At 42.9% G+C, this 19,273-nt stretch overlaps 1 protein-coding gene across 3 annotated transcripts in view; it reads left to right on the forward strand.

Moving 5' to 3' along the window:
• TPCN2 (two pore segment channel 2) overlaps window positions 1-19,273 on the forward strand; it is a 58,634-nt gene that overhangs the window by 25,219 nt on the left and 14,142 nt on the right. For 2 of the 3 annotated variants that reach the window (XM_048854333.2, XM_048854335.2), the window contains exons 11-18: window positions 2,522-2,619; window positions 3,018-3,099; window positions 8,890-8,976; window positions 10,401-10,520; window positions 10,962-11,021; window positions 11,105-11,233; window positions 12,696-12,745; window positions 17,911-18,010. In XM_048854333.2, the coding sequence (XP_048710290.2) occupies window positions 2,522-2,619; window positions 3,018-3,099; window positions 8,890-8,976; window positions 10,401-10,520; window positions 10,962-11,021; window positions 11,105-11,233; window positions 12,696-12,745; window positions 17,911-18,010 (726 nt within the window). The remainder of the gene's footprint in view (window positions 1-2,521; window positions 2,620-3,017; window positions 3,100-8,889; window positions 8,977-10,400; window positions 10,521-10,961; window positions 11,022-11,104; window positions 11,234-12,695; window positions 12,746-17,910; window positions 18,011-19,273) is intronic. The other variant, XM_048854334.2, reaches the window with a different exon arrangement.

The following is a 19,273-nucleotide window of genomic DNA, read 5'->3' on the forward strand; positions in this document are numbered from 1 at the left end:
TCCACACCTCATCCTGCTGAGATTTTGGAAGGCACTTCAGATTCTTAAACCTTGGGTCAAGTGCTGTAGCTATTTTTAGAAATCTCACATTGGTACCTTCTTTGCATTTTGTGAAATCTGAAGTGAAAGTGTTCTTAAAATGAACAGCACATGCTGGGTCATCATCTGAGACTGCTGTAACATGAAATATATGGCAGGATGTGGATAAAACCGAGCAGGGGACATACAATTCTCCCCCAAGGAGTTCAGTCACAAATTTAATTAACGCGTTATTTTTTTTTTTAACGGTCGTAATCAGCATGGAAGCATGTCCTCTGGAATGGTACCCAAAATATGAAGGGGTATACGAATCTTTATCATATCTGGCACATAAGTACCTTGCAGTGCCAGCTACAGAAGTGCCATGCAAATATGCCTGTTCTCACTTTCTGATGACTTCGTAAGTAAGAAGAGGGCAGCATTATCTCCTGTAAATGTAAACAAACTTGTTTGTTTTAGTGATTGGCTGAATAAGAGGTAGGACTTAGTGGACTTGTAGGCTCTGAAGTTTTACATTGTTTTGTTTTTGAGTGCAGTTATGTAACAAAAAAAAATTTACATTTGTAAGTTCTTTCGTGACAGAGATTGCACTACAGTACTCATATGAGGTGAATTGAAAAATATTATTCCTTTTATCATTTTTACAGTGAAAATATTTGTAATAAAAAATAATACACACTTTGATTTCAGGTGCAACACAGAATACAATATATATTAAAATGTAGAAAAGCATCCAAAATCTTTAATAAATTTCAATTGGCATTCTATTATTTAACAGTGCGATTTAAAACTGCGATGAATCGCAATTAATTTTTTTGAGTTAATCGCGTGAGTTAGCTGCGATTAATCTACAGCCCTATTTAAAACTGCTACCACCACCTTCTTGAGCATAGATCTTGGAAGATGGGTTTTCCAGTGTCTCTGAATTAACCTGGGTTCTTGCTTTCGTTACCATAGAAGAGCTTTTCCTGGGACTGATTTATTGTATTTTGATGTATATTACTCTTTTAGGGGGAAAGAGGCTGCCAATTCTAGGCCATTAATTAAGAATACTCTAAGTGGGCACTGTGGGGTTGAGGAGAAGGAAGAATGAATAAGAAATCACAGGCTGGAAGTGACTAAGATCAGTTCTTGGAATCTCCCACAGCATTCATTCTGCTTCCTCTTTCCCCTACCCACCCTCTCAGTTATTTTTCTTTATAACTGCAGGAGGAGCTCCCATGTAAGGTGAGTGCCTCTTTATATGAGGGGTTGAGTGGGCCATTGTATTGCCCATGCTTCCTCGATATTTCTTCCTCAGATCATGATCGCTCCTCCCATAGGCACAATCCTATAATTTAGACATAGCCCTGCTGAATTCTTCCTGGAGCTCAGAAGTGCACAGTGGGAATGTTTCTGCTTCTTTGCCCCTTGTGGAGTGCAGTATACTCCCTGCGATACCCCGCTCACTCCAGGAACTTGTACAGAGGGGATATTGCTCCCAGGCTCCCACACCCCTTTGGAGGCAATGTGCGCTCTTTGGGGTGCAATCTTGGACTTTCCGTGTGGGAAGGGGGTCTGTGAATGTGACAGATACAAAAAGTGGGGAAATACCATGCATATTCCTTTCCTGCTCACCACTCCCCACCTGTCGCAGTTTGGCCTGCAGAAAGATAGTGGAGAGATGCACGCACTGACCGTGATGGTCACTCGTATGAAAAAGTCTTATGTAAAAAAGTACAGATAAGACAAAAATGGCTGGGGGCCTGCTTTTTGTGGGATCTTAACTGACCCTGCTCTTCTACATGGATGGTGGTGCACATTTATGCTTTTGGATACTCTAATACCACTCATCACCTGCACATTCTGGGGTTAGTTCCTCCAAAAGTGTGCTCACACTAATGGAGGCCAGGGCTTGAAAATCAGGCCCTGGATTTTTATGTGAACTCAGACGGTCCCCCATTTTCTCTCCCTTTTACTTTTACTGCCCTATCCCAAGGAAGAGGGGGTAGGAAATTTCCAAAACCATCCATGATTTCTGGGGATGGCAGAAGGCCAGTGTGTTTTCTGGCCAGAGGTCTTGGTCCTGTAGGGAGATTGGGTGGCATTCTTCTCCTCTGTACCCTGTCTTCTTGCTCTCTCCTAGCAATAGCAGGACTCGTATGTCGTCTTACTCTCTCCTAACAATATGTCTTCTCTTGGACTCCACTGATCTCAGCCTCTGAAACTTTTTAAAGTTACTCTTTCAACTGCAGAGCAAATATACAGTTGGACCCTGTAGATAGACTGCTGGTGGCTAGTGGTGGGGGAATTGGCAGAGAGTGGGTGACCTGCCCTTCCTGAAACCCTTAACTGAACTGAAATGGCTCTTGTTGAGGCTTGCAGTTTGCTTTGGTTTGATATGGGCTATGACTCGGGCCACTCTTCACTTCAGCTACATAGTTGCCTCTGTAATAGCTACTGAAAGGTAACTTCTCTCCTCTGTGTTGTTTTCACTGTATAGAAATCGGTTCAGTCCTCGCTCTTGAGGAGACGTTTAGGAATCCGGGCTGCATTCGAAGTCCTGTGCTCCCTGAAAGAGTGTCCTGTCAGTACAAATGAGTAAGTGAAGAATGCCACAGTGGATGTTGCTGTCAGGGAAGAGAGCAATATTTTTCCTCCAGTTGTGTCTGTTACTGCTCCATCTGTTTATTTAATGGGTTGTTTTTCCTGCTGCCTCCTCTCCTGCCCCCTATTATATTATAGCCATATCATTTAAACACAGTTCTGAGGCTCTCATTTGTGTCTGTATTACAGGTGGGGGAGGATGGAAGCTGGTTCTTGCTTTCACACCTAATCTTCCATATCTGTTGTAATTGCTTTAACAAATAAGCACTGGGCTGGAGTTAAGAGCAGCAGTTTGATGGTGCCTTCATGAGAGGCAGGAGAGACAGATTATGTTTCAGGATGTCTGTCAGAGTTAATTGTCTTTTTTTTTTTTTAATTTTATTTTTAAACAGATTGTGTGTCAATGCTAATACCTTACTACAAGTGCTTCAAAAAGTTGAAATGGATTTTTGCTGCAAGCAAGCCATCTTGAGGGTAGGAATCTGATTTTGTTTGATTACATTCATGTCTGTGCTTGTTAAAGATTCTGGCCTGATAGCCCTGGAGACTGAAGTCTTCTGTTTAACCACAGAGCAGGTCTGAGAATGGTCACATCAACAGAAGCTTCTTCCCACTGCCCTGCCAATATCGGAATCCCCTCTGAGTGTGAGAGCAGAGGTCAGGTCAGGCTGCAAGACCATTTATTTCTTGGCCTTCTTGCTGAAACTCTGAATGGTGTTGTGGAAACGGTCCAGCCTGCTCTCAGCTGGTCTTGGACCACCAGACTCATTTCTCTAATAGGTTAGTGAGCAGCTGTCTGATAAAAACAACTTTTGGTCACTACTGGCAAACTCTATTTGAACCAGTGACTGAGGGTAGAAGGTGTCATTTCTCATTATATCCCCCCAGAGCCATTCAGTCACTTCTTAGTATTGGTCTATTTTGTTTTCATTAAACATTTTTGTTGCAAATTCTTTTTTTAAAACCCTGTCTTATAATATCAGTTTTTTAGGATTTTATAATGGAAAAGGGCAGCTGTGTAAAAATGGTAACTAGACCAGTTGAGCAGATGATTCTCAGTGTAATGTGGCTCTCAAATCTTCTCTGAAGCCATGACCAGATGTTAGGGTTACTGCAGCGGGGTGGCTACACTGCTCCTAAAACAGAAGGGGTTAAAAGCAGCCCTGGAGAGGGCTGTGGCTGGGGATGGCTGATTGGGGAAGCAGCTGGGCCACGCCCCAGTCAGGCCCGAGCTGGCCAGTATAAAAAGGCTGTGAGCCAGAGGCCCAAGGAGTCTCTCTCCAGTCTGGGAGAGAGCAGGGCCTGGCTGCTGCCTGACAGGATACTGAGGGTGGTGCAGTGCTGGGGAAGGAGAAGGCTGAGCAGGGATGCTCCAGGCTGGCAACTCCCCAGGCTGTAGGGCCTGGTCCAAGGCCCATAGAGGTACTGGGAGTTAGAGGAAGGCAACAGGTCTGAACTCCCTTTCCTATGATGAGTGGTCTTTACACTGCAGTCTGCCCCAGGAAGCGGGGGCTTGGTGATGACTGGCAGTAGCCCAGACTGAGGCAAGGTAGGGATAGTGGGTTGGGGGTTCCCCAGGAAGGGGAGACCCAGAGGCAGAGTGTGGGGGTACTGCCAGGTGGCAGAACCCCAGAGAAAGGGGCACCAGGGTCTGTGAGGGACACGGGGGCCAGAGCTGTGCAGATCACCGGCCTGCAGAGGGCGCTCCAGTCTGGAAAAGAGCTAATTCCCAAGGACGACCAGCAGGAGGTGCCGCAGGGGTGAGTCCGCTCCTTTACAGTTACGCACTCTTCAGCATAGTGGGCAGGGAGGGAGGAGTTAGTGTTGTGTCTCCCATGTGAAGGGACAGAGAAAGCAAAGGTCAGTGAAAGATAATGATGGGTCAGTGAAAGTAATGACACTGTCCTAGTGTCAGACTTGCTCATTTGAATGCCTCAAAGCACATTTTAGCTCTAGGAGAAGAGCAAACCTAGATGTGCTAGAACATGGCTTTCTACAGTATTTTCTTCTAGCATTTGAAATGCCCTAAGGAGAACCAGGGCTAAACTATAGGTGATAGCATGCCCATAGTTAGCTCCTTTTTGGCATTAGTAAGGCTTGTTGGAGGCTTAAGTTTAAGCAATGAAGTTGAAAATCTACTCTGTAAAGGCCTGACTTCTGTCACAGTTCAAACGCCATTTTTTAAGAGTGGAAGACGTAAACTCTGATCCAGTGATGGTCTTAACAAACCAGCAGTGCATGTATTCTGTCACAGGCATTGTCACAACATCCTTAACAATGTTACCTGGTAATGCTTTTGTGACTGGGTGCCTGGATGGGCCATGCTGAGAATGGGCAGACTGCAAGGAATAGGGCAGACAATCCCCAGAACTGGTGGTTTATTCTATAATTAGATTCACCAAGCCAGTAACAAAACAGTTTCTGTAACACCACATTGGTTAACAAGAAGCTGTATACAGTCCCCTTTAAGAAGTCCAGCCCTTGGTCCCCATTTAGACAGGCAAGTCTAATATAGTGAGGGTTTACTGAAAGCCTGATTCGCCCTATGTGATGTTCACCAATCCCAAAGGACGGGACACTTATCCCCAGGTCAGTATGAGTCTCAGATCTTATCCAGTATTCACGCAAATGCCAGTCCTTTAGTAACTAAAAGACTAAAGGTTTAAAAATAAAAGGAAAAAGAAAGAAGAGAGTTGCAGTGGTTAAAAGATCAATATACATACAGATATATGTAAAGTCCTTAGGTCAGTTTCATACCAGAGATGGTGAGGCTGCTGAGTTGTAAAAGTCTTTCTGGAATCAATTTAGAGGGTTATAGTCCAATAGGCAGTCCAGGAATAGTCTGTTCAAGTTCTTCCATGAGAATTCCAGGGTAAACCTGGAGACCCTCAGTCTTATGGCTGAGACCAAGGATCTCAAACACGCGGCCTGTGGGCCGCATCCACCCCTCTGCCTACCTCCAGGCCAGGGGTGGGCAAACTACAGCCCATGGGCCGGATCTGGCTGGTGGGATTGCCCCCCGTGGCGCCACGAGCCCCGCGCCGCTCCCTGAAGTGGCCAGAACCATGTCCCTGCGGACCCTGTCGGGGGGCGGGAGGGGCAGAGGGCTCTCTGTGTGTTGCTGTTGCTTCCAGGCACCCCCCCCATCTCCCATTGGTCAGGAACAGGGAACTGCGGCCAATGGGAGCTTCGGGGGAGGTACCTGGAGGAGCGGCAAGAGCAGCACATGGAGCTTCTCCCCCCACCCCCAGGGATGTGGTTCTGGCCGCTTCCTGGAGCGGAGCAGAGTGGAGCTGGGCCAGGGCAGGAAGGGAACCTTCCCTGGCTCCGGTGTGCACCGCTGCCACCCTGGAGCCGCTCTCGGTAAGTGGCGCCGGGCCGGAGCCTGCACCCTGAACCCCTCCTGCACCCTCTACTCCAACTCCCTGCCCTGAGCCCCCTGCTGCACCCTGCACACCTCCTGTACTCCCTGCCCTGAGCGCCCTGCTGCACCCTGCACACCTCTTGTACTCCCTGCCCTGAGCCCCCTGCCGCACCCCTCACTCCTCCTGCATCTCACATCCCAACTCCCTGCCCTTAGCCCCTGCCATACCCTGCACACCACCTGCACCCCCTGGGGGCAGGTAGGGGGCAGAGTTGGGGTGGGGACTTTAGGGAAGAGGTTGAAAAAGGGGGACAGGAAGGGGTGGGAAGAGGCAGGGCAGGGGCGGGGCCTCATAGAAGGGGTGGAGTGGGGGCGGGGCTGGGGTCAGCAGGGGTGGGGTGTCAGTGATGTGGCCCTCAGGCCAATGCACTAGTCCTCATGTGGCCCTTGTGGTCATTTGAGTTTGAGACCCTTGGCTTAGACCTTCCATGTTGAAGTTTTAAGCAGATCTGAGATGGCAGGCGAGCCTCTCGTCACAGCAAGACCTCCCAAGATAGACTAGGCAGTGCAGATTGTTGCTTTGTAGCTAATCTTCTATTCCATAGGCATACACAGGTAAACTAGTTACATATTTCATTCAATTAAGGCAATTAGCTGGTACTTCATCATAGCATAGATAATTCAGTTGAAGACAATATAGATAATATTATTAGTTTCCTGCAGTATAGTAAAACCTTAGTGTTATGAACTCCAGAGTTATGAACTGACAGGTCAGCCACAGGCCTCATTTGGAACTAGAGTTACGCAATCAGGCAGCAGTAGAGACCAAAAAAAAAAAGTAAATACAGTACAGTATTGTGTTACACGTAAACTACTAAACAAATAAAGGGAAAGTTTAAAAAAAAAAAAAAGATTTGACAAGGTAAGGAAACTCTTTCTGTGCTTGTTTCATTTAAATTAGGATGGTTAAAAGCAGCATTTTTCTTTTGCATAGTTAAAAGATATATAGCATAGTTAATCTGCTGTATCTTACATCTTTGATCTTAAGGTTAAACTAAACCATCCACATGCATAATATAAAGCAAGTAAGACATGAAAGGGAAGTAGCCTCTACAAGCTAATCTGGTGACTTTGTTAAATTTCTTACAATATATAGATAAACAAGTACACTTAGCATCTACCCTTGATTCCCATTACTACAAATGAATGGGCTAATGATTGCCGGTTTAGTACATCTCTTTGAAATTCACATACAAGTAGATTGTCTTGATAACAGTTTAACAAGAGGCATTGAAATGTAATGGGTCATACCAAGTTGGCTTTTCTGTCAGTGTCACAGCCTTTTCTAGGGACACACTCTTGCAACAGGTATTGCATGTGACATCTTAGGAAAGTACGTTGTATATGAACATATGTGTATTAAACTCTACATAAAACCAAATTAAAGACTCTTGAAGTAGGTTTAGTTAAAGAGCAGCAGGAGCCAGATGGCACAATGAAATGAAATGGAGGTTGTTTTAAAAAAAAAAGTATATATATTTTGTTTCCCTTGGTTGTCCATTCTAGTCTCAGTTACTCAGAGCAGGAGTACGTGGGGGAATATAGAACAGAAGGTATCCATAGTCAACCAACTCATTCAAATGGGAGGTCAGCATCAAAGTCAATCACACTATTGGTTAAGTGTTTTAGACACCTGTGTTTTGAAAGTTCAGAGTTGAAGGCAGTGGTTCTCAACCTGTTTACCATTGCGGGCTGCATATGCAGCTCTCTGTGTGTTATGTGGGATGCATCCAAACAATATATACTCTACCTGTATGGCCCTGAGGATGTCACATGGGCTGCACAGCTGTGTGCTGGTTGGGTCGCAAGCAGGTTGCAGGTTGAGAACTACTGGTCTAAGGCTATGTCTATACTAGAGAGCTTACAGCGGCACAGCTGTACCAGTGTAGCTGCACCACTGTAAGATCTCTAGTGTAGCCGCTCTACGCCAAAGGGAGAGAGCTCTCCTGTTGTCATAATTAATTCACCCCTCAGTGGGGGGCCCCTCCCTACCCCTTCTGTCTGCGGCTCCACTCCTCTTCTGCCTGTGGCCCCGCCAATAGCCCCACCCCTTCTGCCCTCCTCACTGCAGTCCCGCAACCCCTTTTGCTCCTTTCTCCCCCCCACCCTCCCGCCCCCCCGCCCTGTGGCCCCAAGACCAGAGAAGCTCTGTCCTCATGCCATGGCATGGGGACTGCAGCAGGGAATGAGAGCTCCTCCAGTCTCAGGGCCGCAGCGGGGGTCTGGGTGCTGGGGCTTCTTCTGCCACCCCCACACCTCCCCGCGCTTCTGCAGGGGACCAGGGTCGGGGTGCTAGGGCTTCTCCTTCCTGCCCGCCCGGCACTACTGCTGGAGAGCAGGTTGGGCATGGGGGCTTGCCCTACTGCCCTGCAGCTTCTGACAGGGATGGGGGGGGGAGACGCTGGGGGGCGGGGACTTCTCCCACTGCCCTGCAGCGTCTGCCGGGGACTGGGTCAGGGGCTGCTGGGGTGGGGAGATTCCAACATCTTGGGGCTTCTGTCAGGGACCAGGTTGGAGGCCAATGGGGGCAGGAGGAGGCTTCCCCCATCCTGTGGCTGCTTCCAGGGACGGGGTTGGGGGCCGCTGGAGTGGAGATTTCTCCATCTCGTAGCTGCTGCTGTGGAGCGGGGTTGCGCTTGGGAGCTTCCTCTTCCCCACCTACTTGGTGGCCAGAGCCCCTGGGCATGGGCGCAGTGGCTAATCCACCACTGCTCCTAATCCAGTGCCTTGCCTACTGTAGCCTGCTGCCTCCCTGAGTACTGATATAGTCTTCAGGCATCTGCCCTCCCTGCAGATCTATTAAACACAGATGTTGATTTGTGTTTCTCTTGTATGTAAAGACAGTTCGGTCATGCCCTCATGGCATACTGTCAGCTGCCCTGTTTCAGAAACTCTTTGATGAACTCGACAAAGATCCTGTTAAACAGGTATGTGCATGACCATTATTTATATAGCACTGTTAATCTGTGCAGTTCTGCAGAACAGTAAATAGCAAGCTTTGGCTATGAAGACATGAAATTGAGCAGACAGTACATATATATGGAGCGGTGAAGAGTCATCGATTACATGGTGTGTTCACTGTGTTATTCGTAAATGGTTTTTATAGTGGCAGATTCCATTGATTTTCAGTCAGATGGCCACTTTTAAAACATTAAATGCATCCCCCCCCAAAAAACATATCCAAATAAAAGCCAAACAAAAATGTTTGTAATACTTCTTATCTTTGGAATTCTTAAGTGATTCGACTAAGCAAAATGGGTGTAAATTTTCCTATATTAGAAGATATGATTAGTAATAAGCAAATGGAAGATGAGTTGGAGAGAGACTTTGCATTTCCAGCACTTATAAGAGAGAACAGCTAACTTACAAACAAACTTTTGGGGAAATGTAAACTACCACGTATAAACTTTATGTTTAAGTGACTGGACAGTGCTAGAAGAATTAAACCATTTCACATTTTAAAAAAATAATCTGTCAGTAGCATTACATCAAAGAGCATTTATTCAGTCTCCTCAGCAGTTGGTCTCTAGACCAATAAATACACTAGAAAGGAACAATACTGCAAATTTATAATTATTGTTTCCAGGGAGGATTAACAAGAAGATGAGCAAATGGTGCACCATTTTTGATCATTAGAAATACGTAGGGGAACTAACAAAAAACACACATGGTAAATAGGTTTGTGATGAAATGTGTGAGGCATTTAAAAGGTTTTACCACCATGACAGAGTCCCATTTTAAGGCAATTCATTGTCCCCATATGTTTATCTTTTGGAGGACGATGTCAAAGCCTTCTTCAATAGAAGTCTTGCCTCCCAATTCTTGAATGAAGTCAAAGTTTTACTGGGCTGCCAGTGAAACATACAGTCTTAAAGCTTGTCTGCACCCAGCTGCATTGATTTTAACTTAAACTGGTTTCAAAAACTCATTATAAACTCTGGTGCAAACCCTTGTCTGGACACTCGTATTTCGGTTTAAGGTGAGCTTATTTTGGTTTAGATTAAACAGATTCCTAATCAACATAAAGTAAATCAAAACAAACTTTTCCTAAACCAAAATAACAGCATACACATGGTTTTTGGCACCAATATGACTGAACTGGTTTAAAAAATCACATCTTTAGTTAAACTGATACAACTTTATGTATAGACTGGGTTTTAGGAACAAATTCAGTCCTGCCATAAATGTATGCAATGTCTCTGAAATTTGAGCTCAGTGGAGTTTTGCTCCCTGCTTACACTGGGGCTGAGTTTATACTTTATTTTTCTCTTAAATTGGGCCTTTCTCCCTACTCCTTCTAACAAAGGATTTAGACTCTGAATCTCAAAAATGACTGTTCTTCTCTTTTCAGCATCCTCCCACACCAGAGTACCAGTCTCCTTTTCTGCAGAAAGTGCAGTTTGCTTTTGGCCATCACTTCTTTGGCTACTTAGGGAATGTTGTAGCACTAGCAAACATTGTTTCTATCTGTGTAAGTATTGATTTTTGCATCAGAAACAGAACAGGATTTAGTTTTGTACATTACTCTGCATTCCTACCACCACGTTGTGTAGAGGTCTCTATTATGCATTGTTTAATCTTGCCCAGAATATTTAAAACTAAGGAATAATTTCTCTGTTTGGAAAGGAGTCTGCAGAGTATAATAATAACTAGCTCTTGCATAGTACTTCTAATTAGTAGATCTCAAAGTGCTTTACAAAGGAGATCAATATCATTGCCCCCATTTTACAGATGGAGAAGCTGAGGCACAGAGACGTGAATAAGCAATTGTATTTTTTTTCCCTAGTGTTTAAAGTGCCCTACTATCTCAGGGCCAGGGCGGGGAGCTAGTCTTGATTTGATGTGGTGCATTTTTGCTCTCTAGGGTACAGCAGCCAACTGTTGATTCACCAGAGGTTTTTTGTTTTTCCAGGTCATCTTGGTAATGGATGCAGATAAGCAGCTTTCTGAACGGGATGACTACTTCTTGGGGGTAAGAAGTATCAATGTCTTATGTGGTTGCTGTTGCTTCTCAAAGCTTAATTCTAAGGATGGTCTTCATTTTACACCTTTTAGGCTATAAATTGTTTTTTTATCCTGTACTATCTGCTGGAAATGCTGCTGAAAATACTGGCAATGGGATTTAAAAGATACATATCGTACCCAAGCAATAGATTTGATGGATTTCTGACTGTTATTCTGCTGGTAAGTTCCTGGGTAACTTCCACTAAGTTCTTGAAAGTGAGTTTCTAGGATGACCCAGCTCTAATGTCAACATTATTTGGTTGAGTCAGAGAGATAATGATTTATACAGTTTTGGCATATGTGAGAAACTGATCAATACATTTTCATATTGAAATTAAATTTTTGTCTTGATCCTTGTCCGCTAAAGGTTCTGCATTGTTCTGAGATACAACATTGTGGAAGCATTTTTCACTACTACTGGTTGGCATGTAGCTTTCACTAGGTCAAAAATTTACCCTTCAGTGATGAGATCTACATATTTATATACACTCAAACCATATTGATATTCCAGGATATCAATAGATATATTTTACCGCTCATTTTGGATAGATATTTGGAGTTGTGAGCTTCTCCATATGCAGTCTCCTCCGTGTTAAATCTGAAAAGCTCAAGTCTCTCAAACAAAAATAACAATGAGAGGAGGTATTGCATTTTACATAATCTGTAATAACCTTACCATTTGGGTGGGGAGTAGCAGACTAATCATTCTTATAGTTATTTGATGAAAGAAGGGAATTCGCTGGACATTTGAGACCAGATTCAAGCCTTGTGTAATACGAGGATTTACACTTTCTTAGACCAGATCTAAATTTGGTATTCTGTACCCACTTAAGAGCCACCTTTTGCTTTTTGCCCAGCTAGCAAAGTATGTTTGTTTAGATAGTTTTTGCCCAAGAGGCCAACAGGTTGGTGTTTAAACTTCTGGCTTTAAAACAAGAAGCCTTTTCCAGTTTAATGTGGGGGGAGGAGAATTGTTCATGCACACTGGATTTAAATGGAGAACATTTTTCAGTTGCCCTTTGTAATCACCCAGACTGGGGAGCTGAGGGGCATAAATTCCATTTAAATACAATAGAATGTGGGCACCTTTCTTAGGCACCTCTGAAAACCTCCAATTCTCAATACTCTATAAGATCTCTTAGTAGAACAGTAGTAAAAGCCTTGTTTTGTTTATATTTTCAAAGTTGTTTCACAAATGGTATTCTCAAAGATTAGGTGAAAAATTCTAATTTATTCTAAATTCTAAAACTTGCTATTTCAACTTGGATTCCATAGAATTAGTTTCTCTGAATCTATTATTGCAGCTCTGAAACTGCTGGTCTGTCTGCTGCTAGGTCCTATGCCTAAACAAAATCCCTGCATGCACTTTAACTTATTTCTGTACAAGAAGTAAGGTTTACTTCCCACCACTGGACTTGGGTGGGGAGGCAGGAGTAATTTTGTGATCTGCTAGCTGAAACTGACAATTACCTAGCTTTATAGCAAGTCAAATTACTGACTAAAACTGCTGTCACTGTCCATTTGGAAGAAGTTTGAGGGTTTTTTTTGAGTTTTTTTTTGAGGTCAAAGTTCTTGAGACTTTAATTCACAAAACAAACATCAGAGTTGCTGCAGTTTTGCTTCTTTTCTTTTGTAATAAAAGGTTTTGGAGGTCTCAACTTTTGCTGTGTATGGATTTCCTCATCCAGGCTGGTATGTATTCTTCATAAGCATTTATAGCTCTTCTGAAAATTGTAGCATAAGGTGTTGGGACTTAAAAGATCCTGGTCAAAAATTGCATGGCTCACATGTACTCTCATTGGTACAGTATCCAGGGACAACTATTTATAAACATGATACACATTAGGTATTTGTGTACATATGGCTGCTTAACTTGCCAGACCTACTAAAAAAAACCCCAAAACAACGCTACCTAGCATAAGGTGCCAAACCTGTTAAAAGCAACTTCAATAATTCACTTCTGCAGTCACTAGAGGTCAGGCAATACAGAGAATTGGGAGAATACTGTTCTGTTAGATCTCTGACAGAATTTAAAAAAGCTATTCTGCTGTTCTGATAGAAGGATGAATATATGTACCTTGAGGGCTGGCTTAGAATGAAAGCAGAGTAGATTTGGAGAAATAGCTTGTGTCCCTTTTTAGTGCTTTTCTAAAAAGTGTATGAAATGAAATTTAATGTAGTGCAAACATTAACTGGTGCTAACCTTGTTCTGTTTCTGTAACAGGCTACAGTTAAACCTAACTGTGTAGACTCTTATCACAACTTTCACTGTAGCTTTAAGTTGGACTTTTGTTGTAGAAATAAGTTGATGTAGATACAGAATTTCTCTTATCTCTCATCTGTTGGAGTAAAAGATTTTTAAAATATATGCACACAGTAACCAAGCAGTGGTGTAATTACTGCTCTTTGCTTCTCATGGCTCATGAGCTAAGACTGTTCAGTGACTCTTTTCGCTTAAGTAGAAGAAAAAAATCATAGATGCTCCTTTAAAAATTGCATGCTACTGCAGCTGACTCTTGCTTTAAACAGTCATACTTGTGATCTGCTTCCACTTACTTTTGGAAAAATAGTCTGTCCCCATCTTATTGTGACAGTCATTTTTAATGGACTCCGGCACTTACTTACTTCCCTCTGAGTTGAAGGGCCAACTTTTAAAAGAAATTTTCATATGAATTTTATCCCACTTTAGTGTAGGTATTTTCAGAGTCTTATTTCGTATAGCAGTCTTTGAGTGGCATTAGGTAACTGGTAATTAGCTGTCAGAGCTAGAAAAACTGTTTGGTTTGGAATGCCTTTCAAATGACATATCGGAGTTAAACGTGATGATTGAATAAACTCTGTCAGAAGAATATTAATAGCTGTGAACAGGCTATGTACAGTGGCTTCTCTGAATTTAATGGAGTACTTGTGGCACCTTAGAGACTAACCAATTTATTTGAGCATGGTGAGGGAGTGAGAGAACCTGGATTTGTGCTGGAAATGACCCACCTTGATTATCATACACATTGTGAAGAGAGTGGTCACTTTGGATGGGCTATTACCAGCAGGAGAGTGAGTTTGTGTGTGTGTGTGTGTGTGTGGGGGGCGGAGGGTGAGAGAACCTGGATTTGTGCTAGAAATGGCCCAACTTGATTATCACTTTAGATAAGCTATTACCAGCAGGACAGTGGGGTGGGAGGGGGTATTGTTTCATGGTCTCTGTGTGTATATAATGTCTTCTGCAGTTTCCACGGTATGCATCCGATGAAGTGAGCTGTAGCTCACTAAAGCTCATGCTCAAATAAATTGGTTAGTCTCTAAGGTGCCACAAGTACTCCTTTTCTTTTTGCAAAGACAGACTAACACGGCTGTTACTCTGAAATCTGAATTTAATGAATTTCCCACACAAATGCATGTGATAAATTTGGGCTTAATTTTGCCCCTTGATTTGTGAATGCACATCATTGTTATTTGTAGGGCTGTCAATTAATTGCAGTTAACTCACGTGATTAACTCAAAAAAATTAATCGTGATAAAAAAAATGTATCGCGATTAATCACAGGTTTAATCGCACTGGTAAACCATAGATTACCAGTTGAAATTTATTAAATATTTTGGATATTTTTCTACATTTTCATGTGTATTATATTCTGTGTTGTAATTGAAATCAAAGTGTATATTTTTATTATAAATATTTGCACTGTAAAAATGATAAACAAAAGAAATAGTATTTTTTAATTCACCTCATACAAGTACTGTAGTGTAATCTCTGTCGTGAAAGGGCAACTTACAAATGTAGATAGGTATTTTTTGTTACATAACTGCACTCAAAACCAAAACAATATAAAACTCTAGAGCCTACAAGTCCACTCAGTCCTACTTCTTGTTCAGCCAGTCACTAAGATAAGCATGTTTGTTTACATTTACAGGAGATGCTGCTGCCCTCTTCTTATTTACTTCACCAGAAAGTGAAAACAGGCATTTGCATGGCACTTTTGTGGTCAGCATTGCAAGGTATTTACGGGCCAGATATGCTAAACATTCGTATGCCCCTTCATGCTTCGGCCACCATTCCAGAGGACATGCTTCCATGCTGATGACACTTGTTAAAAAGAAATGCGTTAATTCAATTTGTGACTGAACTCCTTGGGGGAGAATTGTATGTCCCCTGCTCTGTTTTAGCCGCATTCTGCTATGTATTTCATGTTATAGCAGTCTCAGATGATGACCCAGCACATGATATTCATTTTAAGAACACTTTCACTGCAGATTTGACAAAATGCAACAAAGGTACCAATGTGAGATTTCTAACGATAACTCAGCACTTGACCCAAGGTTTAAGAATCTGAAGTGCCTTCCAAAATTTGAGAGGGATGAGGTGTGGAGCATGCTTTCAGAAGTCTTAAAAGAGCAACACTCCAATGCGGAAACTTCAGAACATGAACCACCAAAAAAGAAAATCAACCTTCTGCTGGTGGCATCTGACTCGAATAGTGAAAATGAACATGCGTCGGTCCGCTCTGCTTTGTATTGTTATTGAGCAGAACCCGTTATCAGCATGCACGCATGTCCTCTGGAATGGTGGTTGAAGCATGAAGGACATATGAATCTTTAGCACATCTGGCACCTAAATATCTTGCGACGTCGGCTACAGCAGTGCCATGAGAATGCCCTGTTGTCACTTTCAGATGACATTGTAAACAAGAAGCGGGCAGCATTATCTCCTGCTGTCAACAAACTTGTTTGTCTGAGAATTTTTCTGAACAAGAAGTAGGACTGAGTTGACTTGCAGGCTCTAAAAATTTACATTGTTTTATATTTGAATGTAGGTTTTTTTTGTACATAATTCTACATTTGTAAGTTCAACTTTCATGAGAAAGTGATTGCACTACAGTACTTGTATTTTTCAATTCACCTAATACTATTCCTTTTGTTTTTTTACAGAACAGATACTTGTTATAAAAAAATAAATATAAAGTGAGCATTGTATACTTTGTATTGTGTTGTAATTGAAATCCATATATTTGAAAATGTAGAAAACATCCAAAAATATTTAAATAAATGGTATTCCGTTATTGTTTAACAGTGCAATTAATAGCGATTAATTTTTTTAATCGTTTAACAGTGCTAATTATTTGATATCCTATTTGTATTGCAATAGCATCCACAGGCACAAGTCAGGGATCTGAGGCTCTATTGTGCTTGGCACTAACACACCCACCCGCCACCAGGTGAAAGGAATGTCCCTGCCCCAAAGAAAATGCAACCCAGGTGGATCAGAATGAATCTTGAGATGTCCGTTACAGTGTGTTAGCTGATTGTTGGGTCTGCATGGGTATATCTACATTGCAATAAAAAACCTATGGCGTGGCCATGGCTGGCCCAGGTGGTCAGCTGACTAGGGGTAAGAGAATATAAAATTGCAGTGTAGATGTTCGATCTCAGGGTGGAGCCCAGGCTCTGGGACCCTCGCCGCTCTTGGGGGTCTCAGACCCCTGGCTCCAGCCTGAGCCTGAACATGTACACTGCAATTTTATAGCCCCACAGCCTGAGTCCTGTGAGCCTGAGTCAGCTGACCAAGGCTCTGAGACTTGGTGCTGCTGGTTTTTTATCACAGTGTAGACATAACTGGAAGTGTATTAAAATATTTCCAGAATATGCCTTCTGTGCTGGTATTTCTTAGTTCTTGCTGTAGGATTTGGATTGAGTATCTTTGCTACTTGAATCATGGCTTTGGAATTTTCACTTATTTGTTGGAGAGTTTTCCATTTTCTAGTAGCCTTTTTCCCCTCCCAGCAACAGAAGCACATACTGTTCCAATGTAAAAGCCAACTATTATTAGCACTGAGTTTTCAAATGTGACCCTGTAATGCGCAGAATGCTGTTTTAGTTAAGCAATAAGGCATGGTAGGATGTATGAATTTAGTGTGTAGCTTGAAGCCTGAGTGCAGCAAAACCAATTATATTAATGTATTAGTAGCCAATAATGCACATCCCTCTGCAACTGCACTATCATACTCTGGGATCTATTATATGCAGAGCACTCTTCATATTTTTCATTGCCATTCATCAACTGTGAAAGTCAGTTACTACTTGGAAGGATAAAAAGAAATCCTTATGAGTAAGGAATTATCACTGAAAATAGAAGAAGAGTTTGAATGTGTTTCTTGGAGTATTTTAATTGAAATATCCTATAAGATCCTATGAGGTCTGCTTGCTATCTACACACATTTTTAACATGGACTTTAGAAAAGGAATCTAACTGGGTAGAGCATTCTGCCAGTCTGTCAGTAATGAAGTGCAGTGCCGTGACTCTAGCTTCTCTCCTCCCTCACGAGTTAGTAGTAGCTGGGCTCAGCATGGATGCAGCATACTCCTCGGCAGGTTCGGGTTTCCTAAGGGACTTGCATCCAACCTGTTTCTTTCACTTCCATCCAGAGGATTCAAACTACACAAAGTCAAATCTCCTTTGAGGAGACAGGAGAAGGGCTGTCTGGTAGAAACAAGATCAGTTGACCAGGCATTTCAATACACATTGAAACAGCTGGAGATGCTTTTATGTCATGTCCACATTTAAAATTGTAGCTTAAGTGATGGCAGCTATCGGTGGATCTCCTTCCTCCTCAGTCATTAATATTTCCTGTGGCTGAGACTCCTGCCAGGTAAATTCTCAGCCCTGTAACTGTCAGCATTAGGTTTATAAAGAGGTTGTACATGATGAAATAGAACTTCCTTTTGCTAAAAATTATTTACCCACAAATGCTGAGCAAAATTTGTGAAGAACAAATAAAAAATTATCATCAGTTGCTTCTCTGTTGGTTTTTTTTTTATGTCACTAGTTGTTCTAATTTGTTGCATTATTCATGTGTCTTTTGGAGGAGACCTGAAATAATGGGGTTGCTGTCTCTGTGGGATATGGTGCGCCTGGTGAATATGCTAATCGTATTCAGATTTCTGCGGATTATCCCGAACATGAAGGTGCGTGTACCTTGCTTTTTCCCACTTCCTGAATTCTCGACTAGTCCAATTATAAAACTTCCTAGAACCTTCTCAGAATAATAACCCTTTTCATCGCGGATGGATTTGATTGCACTGAAGAGGCATCTGAGTTGGGTTTACAACTTGGAAACTCCTCACTCTCAGTCCCCTTCCAGCATGTGGAGTGATGTGGGGGCGGGCTATATACAATGATCTGGTGGTTTGGATGTGGACCCGCAGCCACCAGTCGCCCAACTCTTTTTATGCCAGCGATCGGGGGCCCTGCCTAAGATGGGGGCCTTTGCAAGTTCACCGAGTTGCCCATTGATTAATCTGGACCTGAGTGTAGCTGCGGCAGCATGGGCTAGTAACTCAAGTACAGTCCTGTGAGAGAGCCTCGGTCTGTACTAGGGCAGCTGCCCGAGCTGCCACCCAAGTTGCGGTGGCCACAGTGCTATTTTTAGCACACTAGTTGGATGAATGCTAGTGCACACATGTTTACCCGAGGTGGAAATTCCAGCTGCATTGTATATGTACCCTATAAGTGACCTTTTGCCTTATGTTCCCACTCTTGAGCACCTGAGTGGATACAACTCCAATGAGGAATTTATAATAGTTTCTAGGTGCTATGTTGGCTCCCCCACCTAATTTCTTTAACAGACCTGGTGTTTGAGGGCCTTGTATGGGGATTTTGTCGTTCATATAAACAGCAACCTAGATGAGACAATCACTTTGTTTTCACTTGCAGTCTAGGTCAGGATTTGAACGCAGATTTGCAAAGGTGAAATGCCTGTGCACTGATCCTTGTAACTGAAATTACTTCCCATATCCTCATACCGAACCCTACTAACTTACAACCCAGGCCCAATTTCACCTCAGGTTCAAAGAGCTGATTCAGTATATGGAAATTTTTCCATTAAAAGTGCAAATCTTACTTATTTCTGGCTTGCAGTGACTCTGTAGCTGTATGGGTCCCAGGATATTAGAGAGACAAGGTGGGTGAGGTAATTTCTTTTGTTGGACCAACTTCTGTCAGTGACAGAGGCTAGCTTTTGAGCCACACTGAGCTCTTCAGGTCTGGGAAAGGTACTCCGAGCTGAAGAAGAGCTCTGTGTGGCTCAAAAGCTTTTCTCTCTCCAACAGAAGTTGGGCCAATAACAAACGAGCATAGCAAATTAGCCTGCTGTAGAAAGGCAAAAACAGCCAATATTTGGAGCTGTACACCTGGAAATAGTGAAGCTGCTTATAGCAGTGGTGAGTTCA

Source organism: Caretta caretta, chromosome 6 (assembly GCF_965140235.1).
Source record: "Caretta caretta isolate rCarCar2 chromosome 6, rCarCar1.hap1, whole genome shotgun sequence".
Lineage (NCBI taxonomy): Eukaryota > Metazoa > Chordata > Testudines > Cheloniidae > Caretta > Caretta caretta.